At 39.0% G+C, this 21636-nt stretch overlaps 1 protein-coding gene across 1 annotated transcript in view; it reads left to right on the forward strand.

The window, feature by feature from the left end:
• The window catches only part of EXOC4 (exocyst complex component 4), an 813300-nt gene that overhangs the window by 651861 nt on the left and 139803 nt on the right, over window positions 1-21636 (forward strand). Inside the window, exon 13 of the mRNA XM_068549476.1 lies at window positions 14990-15145. Coding sequence (XP_068405577.1) covers window positions 14990-15145 — 156 coding nt within the window. The remainder of the gene's footprint in view (window positions 1-14989; window positions 15146-21636) is intronic.

The following is a 21636-nucleotide window of genomic DNA, read 5'->3' on the forward strand; positions in this document are numbered from 1 at the left end:
CCAACTCCCAAATGAGTAGCTGCTATTTTGATAATGACAACGACGATGATGACAGAGATTACCTTTACTACCATCTATGACCACACCCTATATTTCGTCATCCACTCTGGAAGAGACTTAGATTTCTTACTGGTGTTCTCCCAGTTCTGATCATTTTAATGCTGCTAACCCTTTCTTATGTCTCCCCAAATTGGGCATGTACAAGCCAGCAGTGGACAATACATAGTTATTTGTTCTGGAATCCTCTCACCCCTTCACTTTTAGGACCCACTGCTCCCTGCTCTGCCAAACTCTTTGTTAAGAACTCTTGTCTTAGACAGCTTGCAAATTACCCTTGGAAACAGGGTCTCTTGACCTTGAGCCAAATCTGCGGTTTCTTCTTTTAAGTCAGTGAGTTACCCAGTTAGGAAAGAAACAAAGACATATGACTTGTTCATTGTGAGGTCTTCCCGGCTCCTGGTGAGTACCACTTCCTAATTGTTCAAAAACCATCATTAATAGTCTTTTCTAGAATTTTGCCTATAGTTCTGAACTCACCCAATTTCTGTAATTTACCTTCTTTTCTTTTATGAACATCAGGGCATTTGCTCTCAGGCATTTTTTTCCATCTGCCAGGTTACCTCTAAGCTTATCAGCAGTGGTTCGGTGATTCTATGCTTTGAATTATTTCTGTGCCCCAAAGTTCTTGCCTAAATTTATTAAACCTGTCAGAATATTATATCATCTCAGTTACTTTTGACACAGTTAATTACTCCATCCTAAAACAAGTAAACATTCATTTACTTGGCTTCTAGAATTTCATTCATTTAACAAATGTTTATTGAGTACTTAAACCAGAGGTTGTAGATATAGCAATGAACCAAACAGAATACTGCTTTCATGGGGTTTACACTCTGTTGGAGACGGGAGAGAGGAGATAGACAATAAATATAATACATAAACCTACAAAGAATTTTAGAAGGTACTAAGTACTACAGGGAAAAATGGAGTAGGGTGAATAGACTCCGGAGTGTAGGAGAAGGAGGTTGCAATTTTCAATAGGGTGCCCCAGGAAGCCCTGTCACGTTGAGGTTTGAGAAAAGACTGCAAGGAGTTTTGGGAGTTAGAGAAGATATCTGAAAAGAGTGCCCTGGCAGAGGACAAAGGCCCTAAGGCAAGACTGCATGACACTTTTCAGGACCAGCAGGGCAGCCAGTGTGTTTGGGGTAAAGTGAGCAAGAAGGGTACTAGAAGGATGTCTGAAAGGGAACAGAAGGCCAGACCATGTAGGGCCTTGTAGGCCACTGTAGGCATATTGAGTTCTACTCTCACTGAAATAGGAGCCATTGCAGAAATTATGCTTACGAGCAGTATGATCTAACTTTTATTTTAAAATGTAAGTATTGAGACTAGGCTGTGGGAGGACAAGGATGGAAGCAGGGAGACTGATGAAGGCCCATTGTAGTGATGCAGGTGAGAAATGAAGACAGCTCATACTGGTTGGTAGCAGCACAGGTGGTGAGAACTGATTGAATTCTGAATATATGGTTGACCCTTGAACAACCCAGCTTTGAACTTCATGGGTCCACTAATACCCAGATTTTTTCAATAAATATAGTACCTGTATTTTCTTTTTTTTTTTTTTTTTAATTAATTAATTTATTTATTTATTTTTGGCTGAGTTGGGTCTTTGTTGCTGCGCGCGGGCTTTCTCTAGTTGCGGCGAGCAGAGGCTACTCTTCGTTGCAGCGCATGGTTCACTGATCGCGGTGGCTTCTCTTGTTGCAGAGCACAGGCTCGAGGCTTGCAGGCTTCAGTAGTTGAGGCTCATGAACTCTAGCGCGCAGGCTCAGTAGTTGTGGCACATGGGCTTAGTTGCTCTGCGGCATGTGGGATCTTCCCAGACCAGGGCTCGAACCATGTCCCCTGCATTGGCAGACGGATTCCTAACCGCTGCGCCACCAGGGAAGCCCTGTATTTTCATTTTACACATCTTTAAATTAACTAAGTGTGGGGAAAAGTTTGTGTTTGATTAGAGATCAGAAGATGTGGAATCCAGAAAGAGAAAGACAAATATCGTATATTAACGCATATATGTGGAATCTAGAAAAATGGTACAGATGAACCTATTTGTAGGGCAGGAATAGAGACGCAGACATAGAGAACGGACATGTGGACACAGTGGGGAGGGGAGGGTGGGACAAACTGGGAGATTAAGTTTGACATAAATACACTACCATGTGTAAAACAGATAGCTAGTGGGAACCGGCTGTATAGCACAGGGAGCTCAACTGTGCTCTGTGATGACCTAGATGGGGGTGGGGGAGGGAGATTCAAGTGGGAGGGGATATAGGTATGCATGTAGCTGATGCATTTCCTTGTACCGCAGAGGCTAACTCAACATTGTAAAGCAATTTACTCCAATAAAAAAGAAAGAACATGTGGAATCAAAAGAACTAGGGTTTGGTTCCTGATTCTGTCCAAACTGTTTCAGCTTCCTGCCCTTGGGTGAGTCACTTATCAATCCTTTGTTTTGGAGACAGAGATAGCAGTTTGTGGATTTTCAACTGTGCAGGGGGGTCTGCGCCCCTAACCCCCACGTTGCTCAAGGATCAACTGTATTTGGAAGGGCCAGGCAACAGAATTCCTGCCAGATTGGATACAGAGTGTGAGAGAAAGAACGGTATCAAAAATGACTCAGGATTTTTCATTTGAATGGTGAAAAGTCATCTCAGCGATTGAGATGGCGGACACTGAAGGTTTGGGGGCAATGGATCAGGATTTAAATTTGGAGTGTCTTTTAGACATCCACATGGAGATATGGGGTAGGTAGTTGGCTATACGCATCAAAAGGAGAGAGGTCTGCCCTGGAGATACGTATTTGGCAGCCATCGACATATAAGGAGTGTATATAAATGGTATTTAAAACCATGGACTGCATGAAATCTCTACGGGATTGAATATAAATATGACAGAGAAGAGGACTGTGGACCTTAAGAAGTTTGCAAGATGAGGAGAAACGAGCAAAGGAGACTGGAAAGCAACAGTCAGTGAAGTAGGAGGAAGATGAAGAGAATGTGGAGTCCTGGAAACCAAGTAAAGGGATGGAGGGAGCCCCGGTCCCAGTGCTGCTATTCAGTCAAGCATTAAAACTGAGCATTGATTGAATGATAAATTGAACAACGTGGAGGTCATTGTGATTGTCAAAAGAGTTATTTCTATAGACCAGTAGGCAGGAAACCTGGATTGATATGGGCTTAAAAGAAGAATCTGGGAGTAGAGAACTTGTAAATGTAGGCAGAACTTTTACAGTGAGTTTTGCTGAGAAGGGGAACAGAGAAATGGGGTAGTAGCTGGTGAACTGAGGCCACATGAAGAATTTGTTTTTAATTGTTTTGTGTGTTAGCTTAAATAGAAATAGTGCATGTTTATATTTGAAGAAAATTATTTAGGAGAAAGGGCAAATTATTGATGTCGGAAAGAAAGGGCAAGTTGCTGAAATTGTGTTTGAGAATGGGATGCAGTGCAACAAGTGTAGTAACTGGCTTTAGGCAGGAACATGGATGGTTCTGTTTACCATGCTCTGTCCTTCTCACAGGAATTGAGTTATTTCTCTGTCATTTATATTTCACCATTTTGTCCAAACAATGCACCTATCTCTATTATACTACTTTTTCTTGGAAAATACCCATTGCTTTTGGTTCTTGGTATATTGTGGTCATCAAGTATCATGATCCTTCCCCGAAGAGACTATACTACTTTGGTATCCCTCATGGCCAAATTCTCTGGAATGACGTCCACTTATCGGTGTCCACTATCACATCATTCCTTATACAGGGTATTATCTGTAGTCGTCTCCCACAGTTGCTGAATTACAGGCCCTGGATGAATTTATCTCAGGGTTGGGGAGAGTAATTCTGTGAAGCTTTGAAGGGAATTAAATAGAAAATCATTTACGTAGTTGTTACACAACAGCGCACGCACGCACACAACATATAACCCCATGGTGCCTTTTACCTATTACTTAATCAGGTTTTCCAGGCTCGGAAGAAAGTGTTTCCTCATTGTATGAGTCTGAAGATGCAAAGTGTCCTTACTTCCTCTCTTCCCATTTGTTGCCCTCCCCCAGATTGGCACCTGCTGAGGAGTAATTAGGGCAGTCCTAATTTGGACAGCCAAATCCTGATTACAGTGACAGGAAAAACAGGAAATGTTCTAGTTTTGCTGCCAGCAAATGGCTGACTTAAATAGAAATCCATATACAATTCAAATGATCCAAAATGCTGTAACACTGGGGAAGGAGGAAGGGAGCAGGGAAACATTGCAATCTGATTCTTTCTCAGCAGATATCTTTTACTGAAAGGATCCAGTCCATAAGCTCACAATGCCCTCTGCTGAGAGCTGGCATGTTTTCCAAGTTTACCATGAGAACTTGAGTGTCCACTGGGAGTCTGGAGATCTGAGGAGAGGTCAGAAACATCTCACCTTTCTCTGAGCCCCTCACTCTGGAGAGAAGGCCTGTTCTATATAATGATGTCATGTTACGTGCTTTGGATAAAGAGAGGTTTCCTAAAAGTGAGGTGAGGACTAGAAGTCTTTTTCTTAATTAGTCACACCCCTTGGGGCTTAAAGGAGAACTCAGCTGTGAATTCTCTGGAGCTCTGCATTAGTGGTCAGGCAGTTGGTCTGTTGGTCTGCTACTTCCAAGCTGAGTGCTTCTCCCCCTTTGTCGTCCTCTTTGTCCTGAGGTACAAGCAGCAGCTTATGTGTCCCAGAATAGTCATTTGACAATGGAAAATCACAGTTTTTTAAAGTTTCTGTCTGTTCCAATTTAGCATCAGTTCATTAATCAATTTTTTTTTTTTTTTTTTTTTTTTTTTTTTTTGCCTTCCTGCATTGTGTTGGGCCTGGTAGAAAATACAAATAAAACATCTTCTAATCTTAGAGGCTCAGTTGATATAAGACACAAACATGTTTTTATTAGGGGAAGGTGTAACCATCCCCAGGGTCCACGTTTTACTACTTCTCCAAAGAGGCCTGAGAACTCATGCCAGGGCATGAAGGAAGAGCGACGTGGAGATAAACTTGTGATCAGCCATGGCAGAAACCAGATCTGGCACAGGGCTGGGCACCTTGTTGGCCCTCAGCATGTTTATTGAGTGAAGGAGGAAATTCTTGACAGACCAGAGAGGATGAGCAAGCAGTAGGGACATGATGCATGGAGGAGGGGTTGAGAAATGAAAATGACTGGAGGTGACAATGTAGTTGGGTAAGAATGAGCAGAAAAGAGTTTTGTTTTTTTTTAAACTTCCCATATTAAGTACAGGAGCACCATCATAGGTCTTGGGAAGGAAGATGACCTACCTCGTCTGTCATCAGAGTGGTATCTTAAAAAGGTCTCAGTGGCCCCATTGTGCCAAAGAGCAGAGACTAGACACTGTAGGCTGTGACGGCTTGTGAAGCCCTTTGGGTTTCCTGTGTAGACAGAGACCAGGATCCTGAATGAATGAGAGTCTAGTTGAGCTGGCCTTGCTGTCTTTGCCAGCTAACTAACTTTGAACCTCAGGAGAGCCAAGGGCATATGCCAGAGAAACCCTCTGCAAGCTCCATGCCAGCCTGTCTTCCGGTTTGCCTGTTGAAACTGTGCTGTATGAACCAAACTGAACCAACCCACTCTCTGGGTTCACCTACCACTGATACATTCATTTTTATTAAATAGTGAAGAGATACAAAAGAACATTTATAAAATATGTACAGTATCTGGTTCATAGAGAGCACTCAGCAAATGAGAGCTTTTTTTATGTGCTCCTGTAACTTATTACCCGTAACTATTTTGATATTTATCCCAGTGTATTGCAATTTAAAATTTCTTTATTATGTGTTATTTGATCAGTTGTTGGTTTACATGTCTTTCTCTCTCAAACACCATTTTTCAACTGTGGACTCGCATCAGAGTTATCTGAGGAGATCTTAAAACACACAACCTGGATTTCCCACACTAGGCCCACAGAGCCCCGGACCTGGGCAAGAGTAGTTCAAAAATATCCCCAAAGTGATTCTCGTATGTGTTACTGATCTCAACTCTGGGGCTCTAGAAGGAAGTTACTATGTCTTTTTCCCAACATTTAGCATGATATCTGCATTCAGGCCTTTCCCTCATGTTTATTGATCAAGTGAATAGCTTTACTTTTCTAGTGCCCATCAACTGCCTTCCTGCCAAATACAGATGCTGCCCACCCAACCAGGTGTCCCACGAATTCCCTAGCAACAGCCAGTCTTAATTTCCCCGCACCTAACTCCGTCTACCATGATCAGCGAGGAGCCAGCTGCAGTCAGTTTGAAGCAAAGCAAACTGGACTAGAATGGAAATACGCACTCTGGAAAGTACATGGTCACTGTGCAAGGGACTTTATAGTCATCGATTCATCTCGTCAGTCACAGCACTTCTGAAGGTTAGATTCTCCCAACCTTACAAATGAGAAAACAGAGGTTCAGGAAGGTTCATACCATTTATGTATGAACACAGAGCATGCGGGTCACAGAGTATGCAGATGGCTGTACGCGCATGAGGAGCTAAGTCTGGCTCTGAAGCCCAAAGAAGAGGCAGTGGAGTTAAAGAGGAAATGGGAAACTCAAGCAAAGGTTTCAAATAGTTCAGAGAGACATTATAATTGGAGCACAGACTCCAGAACAGTCACCATAGGCTCAGTTCAGGCTCTACCCTCATCAGCCACTAGACATGGGCAAGTTACTTAATCTCTGTAACTTGGCGTAGCATCTGTCAAATGGGAATAATAACAGGGCCTACCACACAGGGTTGTTATCAGGATTGAAGGAGTTAGTATATGTAAAGTGCTTAGAAGAATGCCTAGTTCGTGGTAAATACTACATAAGTCTCAGCCAATGTTATTTATTGTTGCGGCTGTAAGTGGTGTTCTTGTTATTATTTACTTTTAAATTAATTCATTGATAATATTGTTGATATTTCCTAAGAAGATGGCAAAAAAATATTTTTATGCCATCTGTTACACCCCTGATGTTTTGTGCTTCAGTAATATCAGTCATTCATTCATTCAGTCTGTTACTTTATTCAATAATTATTTATTAAGCATTTCTGGAGCCCATCGTTACTCTAGAGCTAAGAGTCTAGAAGTGAATAAACTAAGCAACATCCTGCCGTAATGGATTTTTACACTCATTAATAGAAAATAATCAAAGTATCAAACAAAATAAATTTCTCAGAAATTTTACATTCTTGGTCCACTCTGCTATATAATTAGTTTCTTCTTGGTTTTTGAAGTATCAAACAGTTATGACCCTTCATATGAGAGCTTCTCTATTTAAAGGTTGTTATTAAATTATCCCCAAAGGTTACCTCCTGTAAGCTCTGAAATTCCAAGTCCTTTTCCCTGGGTCCTCTTGAATTGTTTCTGTTTCCCATCACCCATCTCCAGAGTTATCGGATGTTTCTTAAGTTGTGGTTCTGAGGTAGAAATACATAGCATCATAAAGCTCTCTTTATGATGAGTGTGATGTGAAAGACAACCTGATGTTTCTTTGCTCTTCCTGTTTATTCTGCTCCATCTTATCTTAAGAGATTTTTTAGTTTTGTTTTTGTGTTTGTGTTTGTTTTGTTTTAATCGGCAGCATAGTACCAGCTTTGATTTCTGCATCCGTCATTGTCATGATCACGGTGTTGCTGGACGTTGCACTGCTGTTTGGCCAGCTATAGGTCCAGTCGTTCACAGTTGAAAATTGACTGCAGTAGCTTAATTTGGACCAGCCTTGTCCGGGGTTTATTTATCTAGCTTGGCTCCTAGTTTTTGAAGTGTCTGAAAGATTCAGTCTGGGAAAATAAACATCATGCCCAGGCTGCCACCAAACAGTTGAATCCAATTAGCCCCACCGGCCCCTGGTTGTTTACCTAATGAAAGACTCAGCACCCCAGCTGTATCCAGGGACCAGGCACACTTGGATTTCCCAACTGTTCCAGAGAGGAAGCAGTGCACATCAGAGCCAGTCGACACCAGCAGATGTTTTCTGCATGAAATTCACTCGGCTGTGTCTAGAGGGTGGACTCTTCCCATAGCAGCCTTATCACCTGTTCCAAGAGGTCCACCTATTTTCCTCTTCCTCCCGGGAACAGGTACAAATAGTTTCACAGACGGCTCTGTCTGTGGCCCGTTGAGCTGTGAATTAATTAGTAGATTATGGTCCTGGTAGTGGTGATTGACCCTATTCCTCTTGTGGAATAATTATTGTAGATTTAGTTCTCCTTTTTTGAGGCTATTTAGATATATCCTGGAATTTTGTAACCCACATAATCCCATTTATCTCAAAATTATAAACTAATAAATGCAATTAGTTAGGATGGGAACTTTGCCATTTGAATGAAAAATGAAAAATTCCCTTTAGGGTAATCGTATGTTGCTAATCAATGCTAATATTTCAAATCAGGATATTTGGAATTGCTTTTGGGATTGATGTGCATTACCATATGAATTAATAGTTTATTGTTGAGGGCAATATATAGGTAGGCAGCGTGCTAGTTAATTTGGATTACTGTTTTTTAATAAGACAGGATCTATGAATATTAGTGAAGGCAGTAATATAATACCATGTTATTGAATTGAACCAGTCTTAAAAAAAATGCATAAGTAAATGATGTGAGTACCTTTAACATAGTATCCCGCTAAGCTATCTTTTCATTCCAGCGAGTGCTAAAATGAAAAATTCTAGATCCCGAAAACGTACAGTACCATCTCACACATACAGACCCAAACTGTCTCCTGAACCCTGGGGCAGATGGGAGCCAGGATGGATGAGCTCAAAGAAAACTGAGTTGGGTTTGGACTTCTCACTCTGTGGAGCAGAATTTGACTTGTAGTGTTGGGTATAAGAGGAATTGAACCAGTCAGCCACAGTTCTTTGTAGTTATGGACACTGAAATTTAACTTTTATATAAGTTTCACATGTCACAAAATATTCTGCTTCTTTTGATTAAAAAAAAAAAATGTCAACCCTATTCATAGCTTACAACACATACAAAGTTAGCTAATGGGGCAGATTTGACAGACAGACCATAGTTTGTCCAACCCATTGTGTTGGACAGAGTCCTAATTATGAGGTTATAAACAATAAGTATAAAAGGAAGGCTTTAGTTCATTTGCTTTCCAAAGGGGAAGAGTACTGTAGGCTGACATAGTCAACAGAGTCCTCCCAGAGAAAGTGAGGTTTTGAGGAGACTTTCCAGTAATAGACCACCTATGAATAAGTGAAGAGGAAGGTTTGACAGTAATCACTCCTTGGTTCATTTGTCTTGAGTCAGGAGTTTTTTATGTTGGACTTTTTTTTTTTTTCCAGAAGGGGACACACCTGTATTCATTATTCTGACTTGTACTGAATTCAGACAGGTATGGAGAGACCATGGCAATGTGATCTGTAATTTGGTTAAAATGCCAGATGGCTTGATGGCTCACCTAAGTCGTTCAGTGCAGAGAAATAGTAAAGGAAAACCACTAAAATGGTTTTAGCTTAATCAGTTGCCCAGTCTCCTAAAACTGAAGAGGGCTTATTTTTATGTCCAGTTCAGTTCTTATACACTTTCCAAATACCAGGTATTGTGCTAGGCGCTAGGAGCCCAAAAGCTAATGAGAAATCAACTCTGTCCTCAGTGAACTCATCATCTAGTAGGGGATGCCAACTTGTAAAGAACTGTGGTAGGACCACTGAGAGCAGAGGTATGTGTAAGGCAGTGGTTCTCACCTTTGAGTGTACATTGGAATCACCTGGGAAACTCTTAAAAATTTTGATGCCTGGGTCCCATCCCCAGAGATTCTGATTTACTAGGTCTTAGAAGTGGCCTGGGGGTCCAGTATTTTTTTTTTTTTTTTAAACCTCCCCAGGTGCAGTCAAGATTGAAAACCTCAGGTAAAGGGTGATATGGCACAAAAGAAAGGACTCAGCTGTCCCAAGGGAAGAGCCGAGGTAATGTTTGATCAGTAGAGGCAAAGAAGGAAGATGGAAAAAGGCTCTCTGGGCAGAGATAATACATACAAGCAGGAAACAGTATATCCCCTTCAGAAACCATTAGAATACTCACTGCGGGTAGGGTGTTCAGCCAACACAGGCAGGGATTTGACTGGGAGTAGTGAACAGAGACAAAAGAGGAAAGCAGTAGCAGGAGATGAAGTTGAGAAGATAGATGTTCATGCCTTGCTAGGTTTGCACTTGGTCTTAGAATTAGGAATCAGTGAAGAATTCTAAGAAGGAGAAAACATGACTGCATTTGTACAATTTTAGAAAAATGACTCTTCCGACTAATTTGGTGAGTTGGACTGATGGTCTTGAAGCTCCAGGCAAGACACCCAGTTATAAGGTTACTGCCAAGTCCAAGTGAAAAATGATGAGGGTCTAAATATAGGCTAAGGGCAGTGAACCTGGACAGAAACAACAGATTTATAAGTTACTAAGCAGATGGAATTGGGAGGTTATGGTATCTGTGGGTGATGAGGATGACTCCGAGTTCCTGACTTAAATAACAGGATGGATGGTTGGACTGTTGACCAAAATAGGGAATACTAGATGTTCAGTGGGAGAGGGAAATGTGGATAATAAATGAGCTCCTTTGACTCTAATTTAAATAGCTGGTAGGACTTCCAAGTTCAGTTCTCCCGTTAACCTTTGTATATGCAGATCCGAGACTTAGAAGAGAGGGCAGCCCTGAAGATATTAATTTGGGAGTCTTTGGAATACAGGTGGGTCATGTCTGGCAAGAAGATGAGCTTGCCCAAGTGAGACCATGCAGAATGCTGTGGAATACCAACATGTAAAGTATGGACGGAGGAAAAGAACCCTCAGTTCGGCTAAGAAAGAGCTTAGGGGAAGATGATGATGTGGATACCAAAGGAGTAATATTTTAAGAAGGGAATAGTCAAAAGTATCAGATGCTTCTGAATAATCAGAGTATAAAGTAAAAAAAATACCCACGGATTGGTAGAGCAGTTTCAGGGAAACGGTGGTTCTAGAACCCTGACTGCAATTGATTTAATACTGAATTTTGACTTCAGTTAGAATTGTGGAGTGGACAGATTTAGGAAACCCTTTTCCTACTCCTAATACATAGAAAGTCCAGATAAAAATATGTATCTTTAAGAATATATTTTAAATATGTAGCCAAATTCAAAAGAAAGAAAATTTTCCACATGCCTCAAATGAAGGAGGAACTAAAAGCCATAGCAACAAGCAAATGTTGAAGTTGAGAGGCCCACAAAGGTATCAGGACCACATATAGAGGTTGTCTTTGTCTGTTTGGGCTGCTATAACTAAATACCAAAGATTGGGTGGCTAATAAACAACAGAATTTTATTTCTCACGGTTCTGGAGGCTGGAGTCCAAGATCATAGTGCTGGAAGAGTCAGGTTGCAGACTGCTCATTGCATTATCACCTGGCGGAAGGGGCTAGGGAACTCTGTGGGATCTCTTTTATAAGTCATTAATCCCATTCATGAGGGCTCCACCCTCATGACCTAATCACTTCCTAGAGGCCCTACCTCCGAATACTGTCAAATTGGTGGTAAGATTCCAACATGTGAATTCTGGGGGGACACAAACATTCAGACCATAGCAGAGGTGAAGACCCAATAGGGGCCTAGCATATTAACACCTGCGTGGCCTGAGATTTTATCGGTGCAGAAGTTGTGCATGGGGTTTTTCCACCTATAAATGGAACCAGGAAAACTCTGTGCTTGAGAATGAGCCACCCTACTTGGAGTAGAAAAAGTGGCCCCTAAAAGAAATCAGAATCCTACACATGTGACATGTGCAACTAAGGACCTCAATTTGTACCACCCATGTAGGGAGAGAGAATTTTAAGCCAAGACGAGGAAGGAAAAAAGAATCTTAAAATCTTATTTGGAACTGGTGAAACCTTTAGGATCCAGGAGAGGCAAATGCAACCCACCTAATAGTGACATCTGCAAAATGCAGGGCAAACGTGGGGTTCCTACAGAGGACGTGTCCCACTGAGGTAGAGCTTGCAGACCAGCAGAGCAGACCACGTGAGAAAACTCACCATCATGAGAAAGGAATGAAAATGCAGCTGACAGGACATTTGACATCCAAAGAATTACCAAAAAAGACAGAGACACATAAAAAGAACTTTACAATTACTGCTTTTAAAATATTTGAAGAGATAAAAGAAGGAATAGAATTCATAATACAAGCACAGGACAGTTTGGAGGGGAGAAGCCAGTGCATTTGTCTAGAAGTAAAAAATATGATCATTGAAAAATTTGCAAGAAGGAATAGATGGGTTAAATCATAGAGTAGATCCTGGAGGGAGACTTTACGAGTCGAAAAAGTGAACAACAGGTGAGAAAGTAACGTCAGTGAGTGGAGGCTGCACTCATTTGATGACAGTGTGTGTGAAGGAGAGAGAGGAGCTTTACTAGAGAGAAATGCTAGATCAAGAAAGAGATTCAGTCATTCATTCATTTAAAAAAAATAACACAGGGGATTGAGGAATATTTTGAGAGCCACCCTAAATATGCAGAAAAAAGGAGGGGATCATTGTGGGGTGGGGAAAGGGTCCCCCAGAGCCTAGGTAGAGGGATTACTGGAAGTGAAGGAGAATGAAACAGATTTGAAAGTATTTCTGTGGGGGATAGGAGGTGGGATGTTTGAAAGTATTTAATTAGGTCTCCTCCTTTCTTTGGCGGATGGGAAGAATGTGAGGGATAAGCAATGAGGAGATAAAGAAAGGGCAAAGGTTTAAAAAATAGCCATAGGCATTTAGGCTGCTTCTATGACCTGGCTATTGTAAATAGTGCTGCAATGAACATTGGGGTGCAAGTGTCTTTTTAAAAAAATAAATGTATTTATTTATTTATTTTTGGCTGCGTTGGGTCTTTGTTGCTGCACACAGGCTTTTCTTTCTAGTTGCGGCGAGCGGGGGGTACTCTTCATTGCGGTGTGCGGGCTTCTCATTGCAGTGGCTTCTCTTGTTGCAGAGCACGGGCTCTAGGTGCGCGGGCTTCAGTAGTTGCGGCACTCGGGCTCTAGAGTGCGTGGGCTTCAGTAGTTGTGGCGCACGGGCTTAGTTGCTCCGCGGCCTGTGGGATCTTCCTGGAGCAGGGCTCAAACCCGTGTCCTCTGCGTTGGCAGGCGGATTCTTAACCACTGTGCCACCAGGGAAGTCCTACAAGTGTCTTTCTGAATTATGGTTTTCTCTGGGTATACGCCCAGTAGTGGGATTGCTAGGTCGTATGGTAGTTCTATTTTTAGTTTTTAAGGAACCTCCATACTGTTCTCCATAGTGGCTGTATCACTTTACATTCCCACCAACGGTGAAGAGTGTTCCCTTTTCTAGACACCAAGGGGGAAATGCTGGTGGGGGGTGTGTGTGTGATGAGTTGGGAGATTGGGATTGACATATATACACTAATATGTATAAAATAGATAATAAGAACCTGCTGTATAAAAAAATAAATTCAACAAATATGTATATATTTAAAAAAAATAGCCATAGACCAAATGAGAGAGGAGGTCAATCAGAGACAGGTAAAAAGAATGCCAAAGAATGTTGAGGATTCTTCTGCTGTGGAATAGCATAAATTTGAGATGGTACCATTCTGTAAGACTGAATCCGGCACCCCACGTATAAAAGTGTAAAAATTATATTGTGGGATTAATCCATAAATATTGCAGAAAAGATGCAAGAAAATAACAAAGAAAAAACAGAAATGGAAGATATCAGTCAGAGTGATTTGCGAGATCCCAGGGAAGAAGGTTCTGTAGTCTAATTTTTGTATTGCTGACCATAGTTACTATTAGAAAACTTTTGCTTGTAGTGAGAAGAATTCAACTATGGTTCCCTTATTTATTCTAGCTTATTTTCAGATTACCAGGGCAGTATTGCTCCCTACATCATGAAATCTTGTTACCTCAAGTTAGGTTGTCATGAGTCAAGGTTTTTAGGCATCAACAACTTCTGTCTACAAACATTAATTGTCTGTTTGGTAAAGGATTTTACCATATGTCCAAGCATATACACCGTGTATATATTGTATATTTAGAAGCACATCATGTTCTTCAGTATAACCCTTATACCAACATAAATTCATGCCTGTGATGGAGGGGAAAACCTCCTATAGTCTTGGTCAACTTCAGAGGACTAGCCAGCTAATTAGCAATCCCTTCATAAATAAATGTCATTCTGTCACCTAGAATTGCTGAGGGGGATTTTTAGACCATTGAAATTAGTTATAGTGACAGAAATGTTGAACAGAAAGGGAAGCTTCTTAGTTAAGTTGAAATTGAACGCTTACAGTGAATTTGCAGGTACATTTTGGAAAGAGCCGTGTTAATAGCTCACCCATGGGCCCTATTAAAGGAGTTGAAGCCTGTCACTCTAGGTCATTTGTCAAAGCCCACTGGAGAGAGCAATAATCAAAGACTTTTCTGCCTGACATCAGGGGCAGAAGATTTCTCTATGATGGTAGATTTACTTTGAATAGAGGGGTGTCCATGGTTCAAACAACACCTTCAAGTAGAGCTAATTGGAAGTTTAAACCAAGAGGTCAGAGAACAACTTTTTGTAACACTTCCATCACCTTTCAGGTATCATTTATGTTGTTGCACTCTTTTGTATGGTTAACCCACTTTTTATTTGTTCAACATCTTTCTCGAAAGAATCCCTACCTACCCCCACCCCCCAAACCTACCATACACTTTCATTTATTCTAAGGGATTAACTATGATAAGGGGAACTAATTAATATTATTAGTTTCACAATTACTCAACAATGAAGAAACTAAAAATGGAATCTAGGAATGATGTTTCCCACAAAAGTGACCTATTCATGGATGTCATGCTTCCAACTAGATAACGGATTATGTTAATAGGAGAGGTGGGCATGGTATCTTTTTTTCCGCAGCAAAGGTGGATGGAAAATGCTAACTGGAAGCCAGGCAGTGTCCTGAAGTGTGTCTTTTCTGTTGGTCGTGTTTAGGGGCATTGTCCAGTCAGAAGAAAAACTTGTCATCAGTGCATCTTGGGCAAAAGATGATGATATCAGCAGGCTCTTGAAATCTCTACTAAACTGGATTAACATGGCTCAACCCAAACAGCTGAGGGCAAAGAGAGAAGAGGAAGAAGATTTCATAAGGTAAAATGGTCTATTTTCTAAGTTGTACTAAACGTGGGAAGAAAAATATCCATTTAGCTAATTCTTTCCTACGTGAAATTTTGGCCATTTCTAAATATCAAACAGCAATGAACTGAACTTAGTAAAGTCTGTTTCTGTTGTACTACACCTCATTTCCTGTGCAAGTATGGCTTGTGCTCAAAACTTTAGAAGGAAGGGATTGATGTGAGTCAAATTTGGAGCATTGCTAAATCAAGTTAAAATATTTTTTACTTTGTAGGTCATTCTCCCTTCTTAGGGAAGCTCATAATTTATTCATTGATTCATTTATTTATTCAACAAAGCTGTATTGCCCTTGTTTTGTGCCATACCTTGGAAACATGGCAATTAATAATGTAAAGTTCCTGCCCATAAGTGTGTTACAGTTGTTCTTAGCATGTTCTTTAGTTCACAGAACTGTTAGTTGAACTTTCCAGAAATATATATGTGCTTCCCACGTTTGTTCACGTATAGTGTATCCAATTGTTTTCTACTTATTTTGACAAAAGTAAGGTCTCGCTTTCAACTTTATCACTCAACTTTTTACCTTTGCACAATTTAAATTTTTTACTTAGCCATGAAAATGTAACCTAATTTGACGAAGCTACTCATTTTCACATGTCTTGCTTGCCACAGTGAAATATTTTCACCTCTGTCGTTTTAGAGCTGTGTAAAGTAGGGGAAAAAAGTGGAGGTAGTGTTTTGTCACATTAAAAGTAGGTTTATTCTTATTGTCTTTTGCTATCCAAGTGAATGAATAAATAGTTTTTAAAAAATGAAATAAAGTAAAAACACTTTAAGGAAGCAAAGACCAGAAAAAGAATAAAAGAAGTAGTGACCAATATTTTACTTTTAATTCATCATAGAACTGTGGGCTCATCTCTCTCAGAATGTGGGTTGCAGCTATAGATAAATAGGTCTTTACTGTTCACAAAGTTAACCGTATCCGTACACTATGGTGCCATATTTTTACCAACATTTTATTATGAAAAATTGCTACAGTGCCATTTAAAACTTTCTCAAAATCATGAGACTCAAAAGTTCACCTGTAATTTAACCTAAAGTCTTCCTATTTATGGTTTCTTCCTCATCATTCACATTATCTCAGAAAAACTTGTCAGCTAGTTATATTGTGATAAGAAAACTATATTATATGTGCATAATTTATTTTTTAATTAATAGACTTTATTTGCATGAGGTAGCAGTTTTAGGTTTACAGAAAATATTGAGTGAAAAACAGAGTTCCCGTATATCCCGTCACTCACCCTCACCCCCAATTTCCTCTGTTTTTAATATCTTACAGTAATGTGGTATGTTAGTCAAAATTGGTACGCTAATATGGATACATTAATATTAACTAAGTCTGTAGTTTACATTAGGGTTTACTCTTTGTGTTGTACATTCTATGAGTTTTGAGAAATGTATAATGAGTGTACCCATTCATTGGTTACAGTGAAGGTAACCATTTCAGTATCGTGCAGAATAATAGTTTCACTGCCCTAAAAATCCTCTGTGCTCCTCCTAATTCACCCCAGCCTTCCTCTCCTCCAACCCCTGGCAACCACTGTTTTTTCTTACCATCTCCCTAGTTTTGCCTTTTCTTTAAATGTCATATAGTTGGCATCATACAATACATAGCCTTTTCGGATTCGCTTCTTTTGCCTTGCCGTATGCGCTTAAGGTTCCTCCATGTCTTTTGGTGGCTTGGTAGCTCTTTTTTAATCTCTGAATAATACTCCATTGTATGGACATACCATAATTTGTTTATTCGCTCACCTACTGTAGGATTTCTTGGTTGCGTCCACGTTTTGGCAATTATAAATAAAGCCGCTATAAACATTCGTGTTCAGGGTTTTTTGTGGATGTAAGTTTTCAGCTCACTTGGGTAAATACCAAGGAATGTGATTGCTATATCACGTTGATGTATGTCAAGAGTATGTTTAGTTTTTGTAGAAATTGCCCAACTGTATTCCAAAATGGTCGTACCATTTTGCATTCCCACCAACAATGAACGAGAGTTCCTGCTACTCCATATCCTCGATAGCATGTGGTGTTGTCAGTGTTTTGGATTTGGTACATTCTAATAGATGTGTAGTGATCTCATTGTTTTAATGTGTATTTCCCTAATGACATATGATGTTGAGCATCTTTTCATATGCTTATTTAATAACTATATATATATTTTTGGTGAGATATCTGTTCAGATCTTTTACCATTTTTAAATTGGGTCATGTGTTTTCTTATTGTTGAGCTTTAAAAGTCCTTTGTATATTTTGGATACCAGTCCTTTAATTGATAGGTGTTTTACAAAATTTTCTCCCAGTGTGTGCCTTGTCTTTTGATTCTCTTCACGGAGTCTTTCGTAGAGCAGAAGTTTTTAATTTTAATGGAGGCAATCTTAATGATTTTTAAAACAATGGATCGTGCTTTTCTGCCGTCTGGTTTTAACTGAGTGTTTTGTATACTTCCACTTTTTCTCCTCTCTTAGTATATATATTATATTTCTTTTTTTCTTCTTTTTTTAGTGGTTGCCCTAGAATTTGCAACATAAGTTTATAACTAATGCAAGTACCTTATAACAAAGTAGTCCCAATTCTTTCCTCCTATCCCTTATAACATTGCTGCCATTCACTGCATTTATCCATAAGCTATAATCACTGTACATAATGTTGCTGTTATTATTTTGAACAAACTGTTACCTGTTAGATCAATTAAGAGTAAGAGAAATAAAAGATTTTATTTACCTTCAATTATTCTTTCTTTAATTCTCTTCCTTTTTTAATGTAGGTCCAAGTCTCCCTAAAGAACTTCTTTAACATTTCTTGTAAGGCAGGTCTACTGAAGACAAATTCCTTCAATTTTTGTTGGAGAAAGTGTTCATTTTTCCCTTACTTTTGAAGAGTAATTTCATAGGGTTCAAAATTCTAGGTTGATGATTGTTCTAACACTTTAAGTATCTCACTTTGCTATTCTTGCTTCCATGGTTTTTGAAGAAAAGTCCAATGTAATTTTTATTCTTGTTTTTCTATAGGGAAGGTAATTTTTTCCTATGGCTTCTTGCAAAGTTCCTTTGTTTTTGATTTTGTGCCATTTGAGTATTGTATGCCTGGGTATAGGAGTGTGTGGTGTTTTGTGTGTGTGTGTTTCATGCCTGGTGATCGCTGAGCTCCCTGGATCTGTGATTTGGTGTCTGTCATTAGTTTGGGGAAATTCTCAGTCATTATTGCTTCAAATATTTCTGTTTCCTTTTCTCTTTCTTCTCCTTCTGGTGTGCCCATTACACATACATTATAACTTTTTGAATTTGTTCCTCAGTTCTTAGATATTCTGTTCTCTTTTCATTCTTTTTTCTCTTTGGATTTCTATTTTGGAAATTTTTATTGATGTTTCTTTGAGCATACTCATTCTTTCCTTGGTTATGCCCAGTCTATTAAATAAGTCCGTCAAAGACATTCTTCATTTCTGTTATGGCATGTTTGATTTCTAGCATTTCCTTTTGATTCTTTCTTAGAGTTTCCATCTCTCTGCTTATGTTACCTATAGTTTACATGTGTCAAAGGCACAGCTTGGCAAATTTTCATACTTTTCATTGTGTAACAGTATCCAGATCAAGAAACAGAATAATAGCAATAAGAAACAGAACAAAGCAATAGTGAGCCTTCTCGTGCTTCCTTATGGTCACTGTTTTCCTCTCTGAAAATGACCCGTATCTGACCTTTAAATACATAGATTAGTTTAATCTTTTTTTGGATTCCTTTTAAATGGAATCATGCACTTATATATTCTTTTATGACTGGCTTCATTTGTTCCACATTATATTGACAAGATTCATCCATATTCTTGTGTATAGGTCCTTATTACTCTGTACTCTGTTGTATTCCATTATATGGGTACACCCCAGATATTTTTTAATATTATTTGAATGTTTATGTGTGTATATATGCATTCATTTATTTTACTCCTGTTGGGTACCTGGGTACTTTCTAATTTAAAACTGTTTCAAATAGTGCTGCCTTGTATATTCTACTATATGCCTCTTAGTAATCATATGTATACATTTCTATTGCTTACACTCTAGGAGTCAAATTGCCGGGTCATAACATATGCATATGTTGAGTTGTAGTGCACACTGCCAAATAGTTTCCCAAAGTGGTAATAAGAGTTTGCACTCTCATAGCAGTGTATGAAAGTTCCAATTGCTCTGTTTCTCATCTATATTTGATATTTTCCATCTTTTTAATTTTGGCCTTCTAGTAGATTTGTAGAGGTATCTCAGTGTGGTTTAATATGCATTTCTCTCATGACTAACAAAGTTGAACATATTTTAATGTACTTTTATGGTATTTATTGGCCATTTGAATATCCGCTTTCACAACATATTTGTTCAGATCTACTGCCCATTTTTTAATTAGGTTGTCTGTCTTTTCCCTACTGATTTGTAGGAATTCTTTATATATCTGGATGTAACTCCTTTGCGATGGATAGGTAGTAGGTAGGTAGGTAGATAGATAGATAGATAATGTCATCTTCCCCCACTTTACAAATTGCCTTTTCACTCTCTTAATGGTGTCTTTTAATAAACAGACTTTTAAAATTTTAATAAGTCAAATTTATTTTTTTAATAGATAAGACATTTTGTTTCCTATTTAGAAATCCTTTCTTATGCCAAAGTCACAGAGGTGTTTTTCTCTGAAACTTTTACTGTGATGAATACGTTTTTCCCTAGCATATGAAATAAGTTATACACTCTTAAAATTATATTTCCTATCCCTGCTCTCTACACTTCTTAATTTATATCATGTTGTCATAGCAATAGTAGCAGAGAGTAGCCTCATGATTTTTTTATCAAAAGAGGTAAAGAATTATTGAGACATGATTAATTAGAGTGCCAACTAGGAATAATCAAACTGACCTTAGGGGAGAGTCAGGCCATGTTACCATCATGTTTTCCTGCTGCTAGATTTCTAAGAGGTCTGGGTAAGCATGGTCCCACTATTGATCTTTAAGTGTACTTATTTAATACATCTATAACCTGAGTAGTTATATTAGAAGTAACTTCTGGGGGATAATTATTTTTCCCCAACTTTTCAGGTTACTTTAACTGAAAGTAAGTCTTCTTCCTGTTGTTCCTAGGCTTATTGTCTTTTATGCCTGCAAAGAGATTTTCAATCAGTTTTATTAGTTATCTTCAGTAGCTTAGAGATAAGGGGAAGGGTTTCTAGCCCTATTTCAGAAAAGAGAAGGCTAATCCAGAGATGAACGTCTGTATACCACCTCATGCTTCTGATTTAGAAGAGCTAGAATTAAGTTCTTGGCTTTCTTTATTTCCTTTTTGCTCACTGCATTGTCACCTTCCATCTTAAATTTGAAGGCAAAGCAAATTAAACATATTTTTAAAAATTTTTGGTGAATTATTATATCCATGAAGTAAGATGCAGTCTTAGGTATATAACTCAAAGAAATGTTATGTGTGATTTTACTCATGTAACCACCTCCCCGATCAAAATACAGAACTTTTCTTGCACCCCCAGAAGGTTACCTCAAGGTAACCACTATTCTGACTTTTATCACCATAGTTTAGTTTTGACTGTCCTTATATTTTATATAAATTTCACCATAGTATCTGGTTTATTTTCTGAACATTATGACTGAGATATTTGTCCACGTTTTTGCATGCAAACAGACATGGTTTGAAAACAAACTCTATTTGCTTTAAGAGAAGAAAAATAATTTTTTAGATCTATTTTGTTTTGTATGTGATTGATTCTTTTCTCTTAATCTGTCATATTCTCTATCCTGAAAGCAAAGGTAAGTAGAGGGGAAGACTCTTCATTGATATTCCAATGTGGTAGAGTTACAGAGCCTTGATTTTCACACATTAGAGTACCACAGAGCGTGGCATGAGCCAAAAAGACTGAAAAATCACACTCTCTTCCTGTAATTAGTTTTTAAAGCTTAGAGAGCTATTTGGCGCCCAGATGAATATAGAATCCAGTGTCCTTTGCATTGAATAAAGGTTATGCTCCCTTCATTACTAAACGAGGCCCTTTTCTATTCTTGTTTTTTAACTAAAAAATAAAATGTATTATTTCCTGGCTTAACTTTGAATAAAGGAAAAAAATAGGTCAGGCCAGGACTTTAATAGAAAAACGAAAAATAGCAAATATCCTTTTGTTCCCAAAGAAGCTGAAAGCAGGCTTTCTAGCCCATTATCTTTGCACCTGTCATATATATGTGCATAGTTATCCTTTTGAGATCAATGAATATCTACTGATAAAAGCAGTCCTGTTTTCTGGTCATGTAATTAACAGAAGAGATAAGGTGTTGGAAGAAGTAAAGGGGGTGGGGAGGCCTTGTGCATTAGAGACTATTCCCCCAGATCTGTTACCCCCATTTCACTCAGGGCCCCAGAATTTCAAAGAATAAGAGTCATTTCCCTAGAGCCAGGTTTGAAAATCCTGAAGTGGATAGAT

This window comes from Eschrichtius robustus, chromosome 8 (assembly GCF_028021215.1).
Source record: "Eschrichtius robustus isolate mEscRob2 chromosome 8, mEscRob2.pri, whole genome shotgun sequence".
In the NCBI taxonomy this organism is placed as follows: Eukaryota; Metazoa; Chordata; class Mammalia; order Artiodactyla; family Eschrichtiidae; genus Eschrichtius; species Eschrichtius robustus.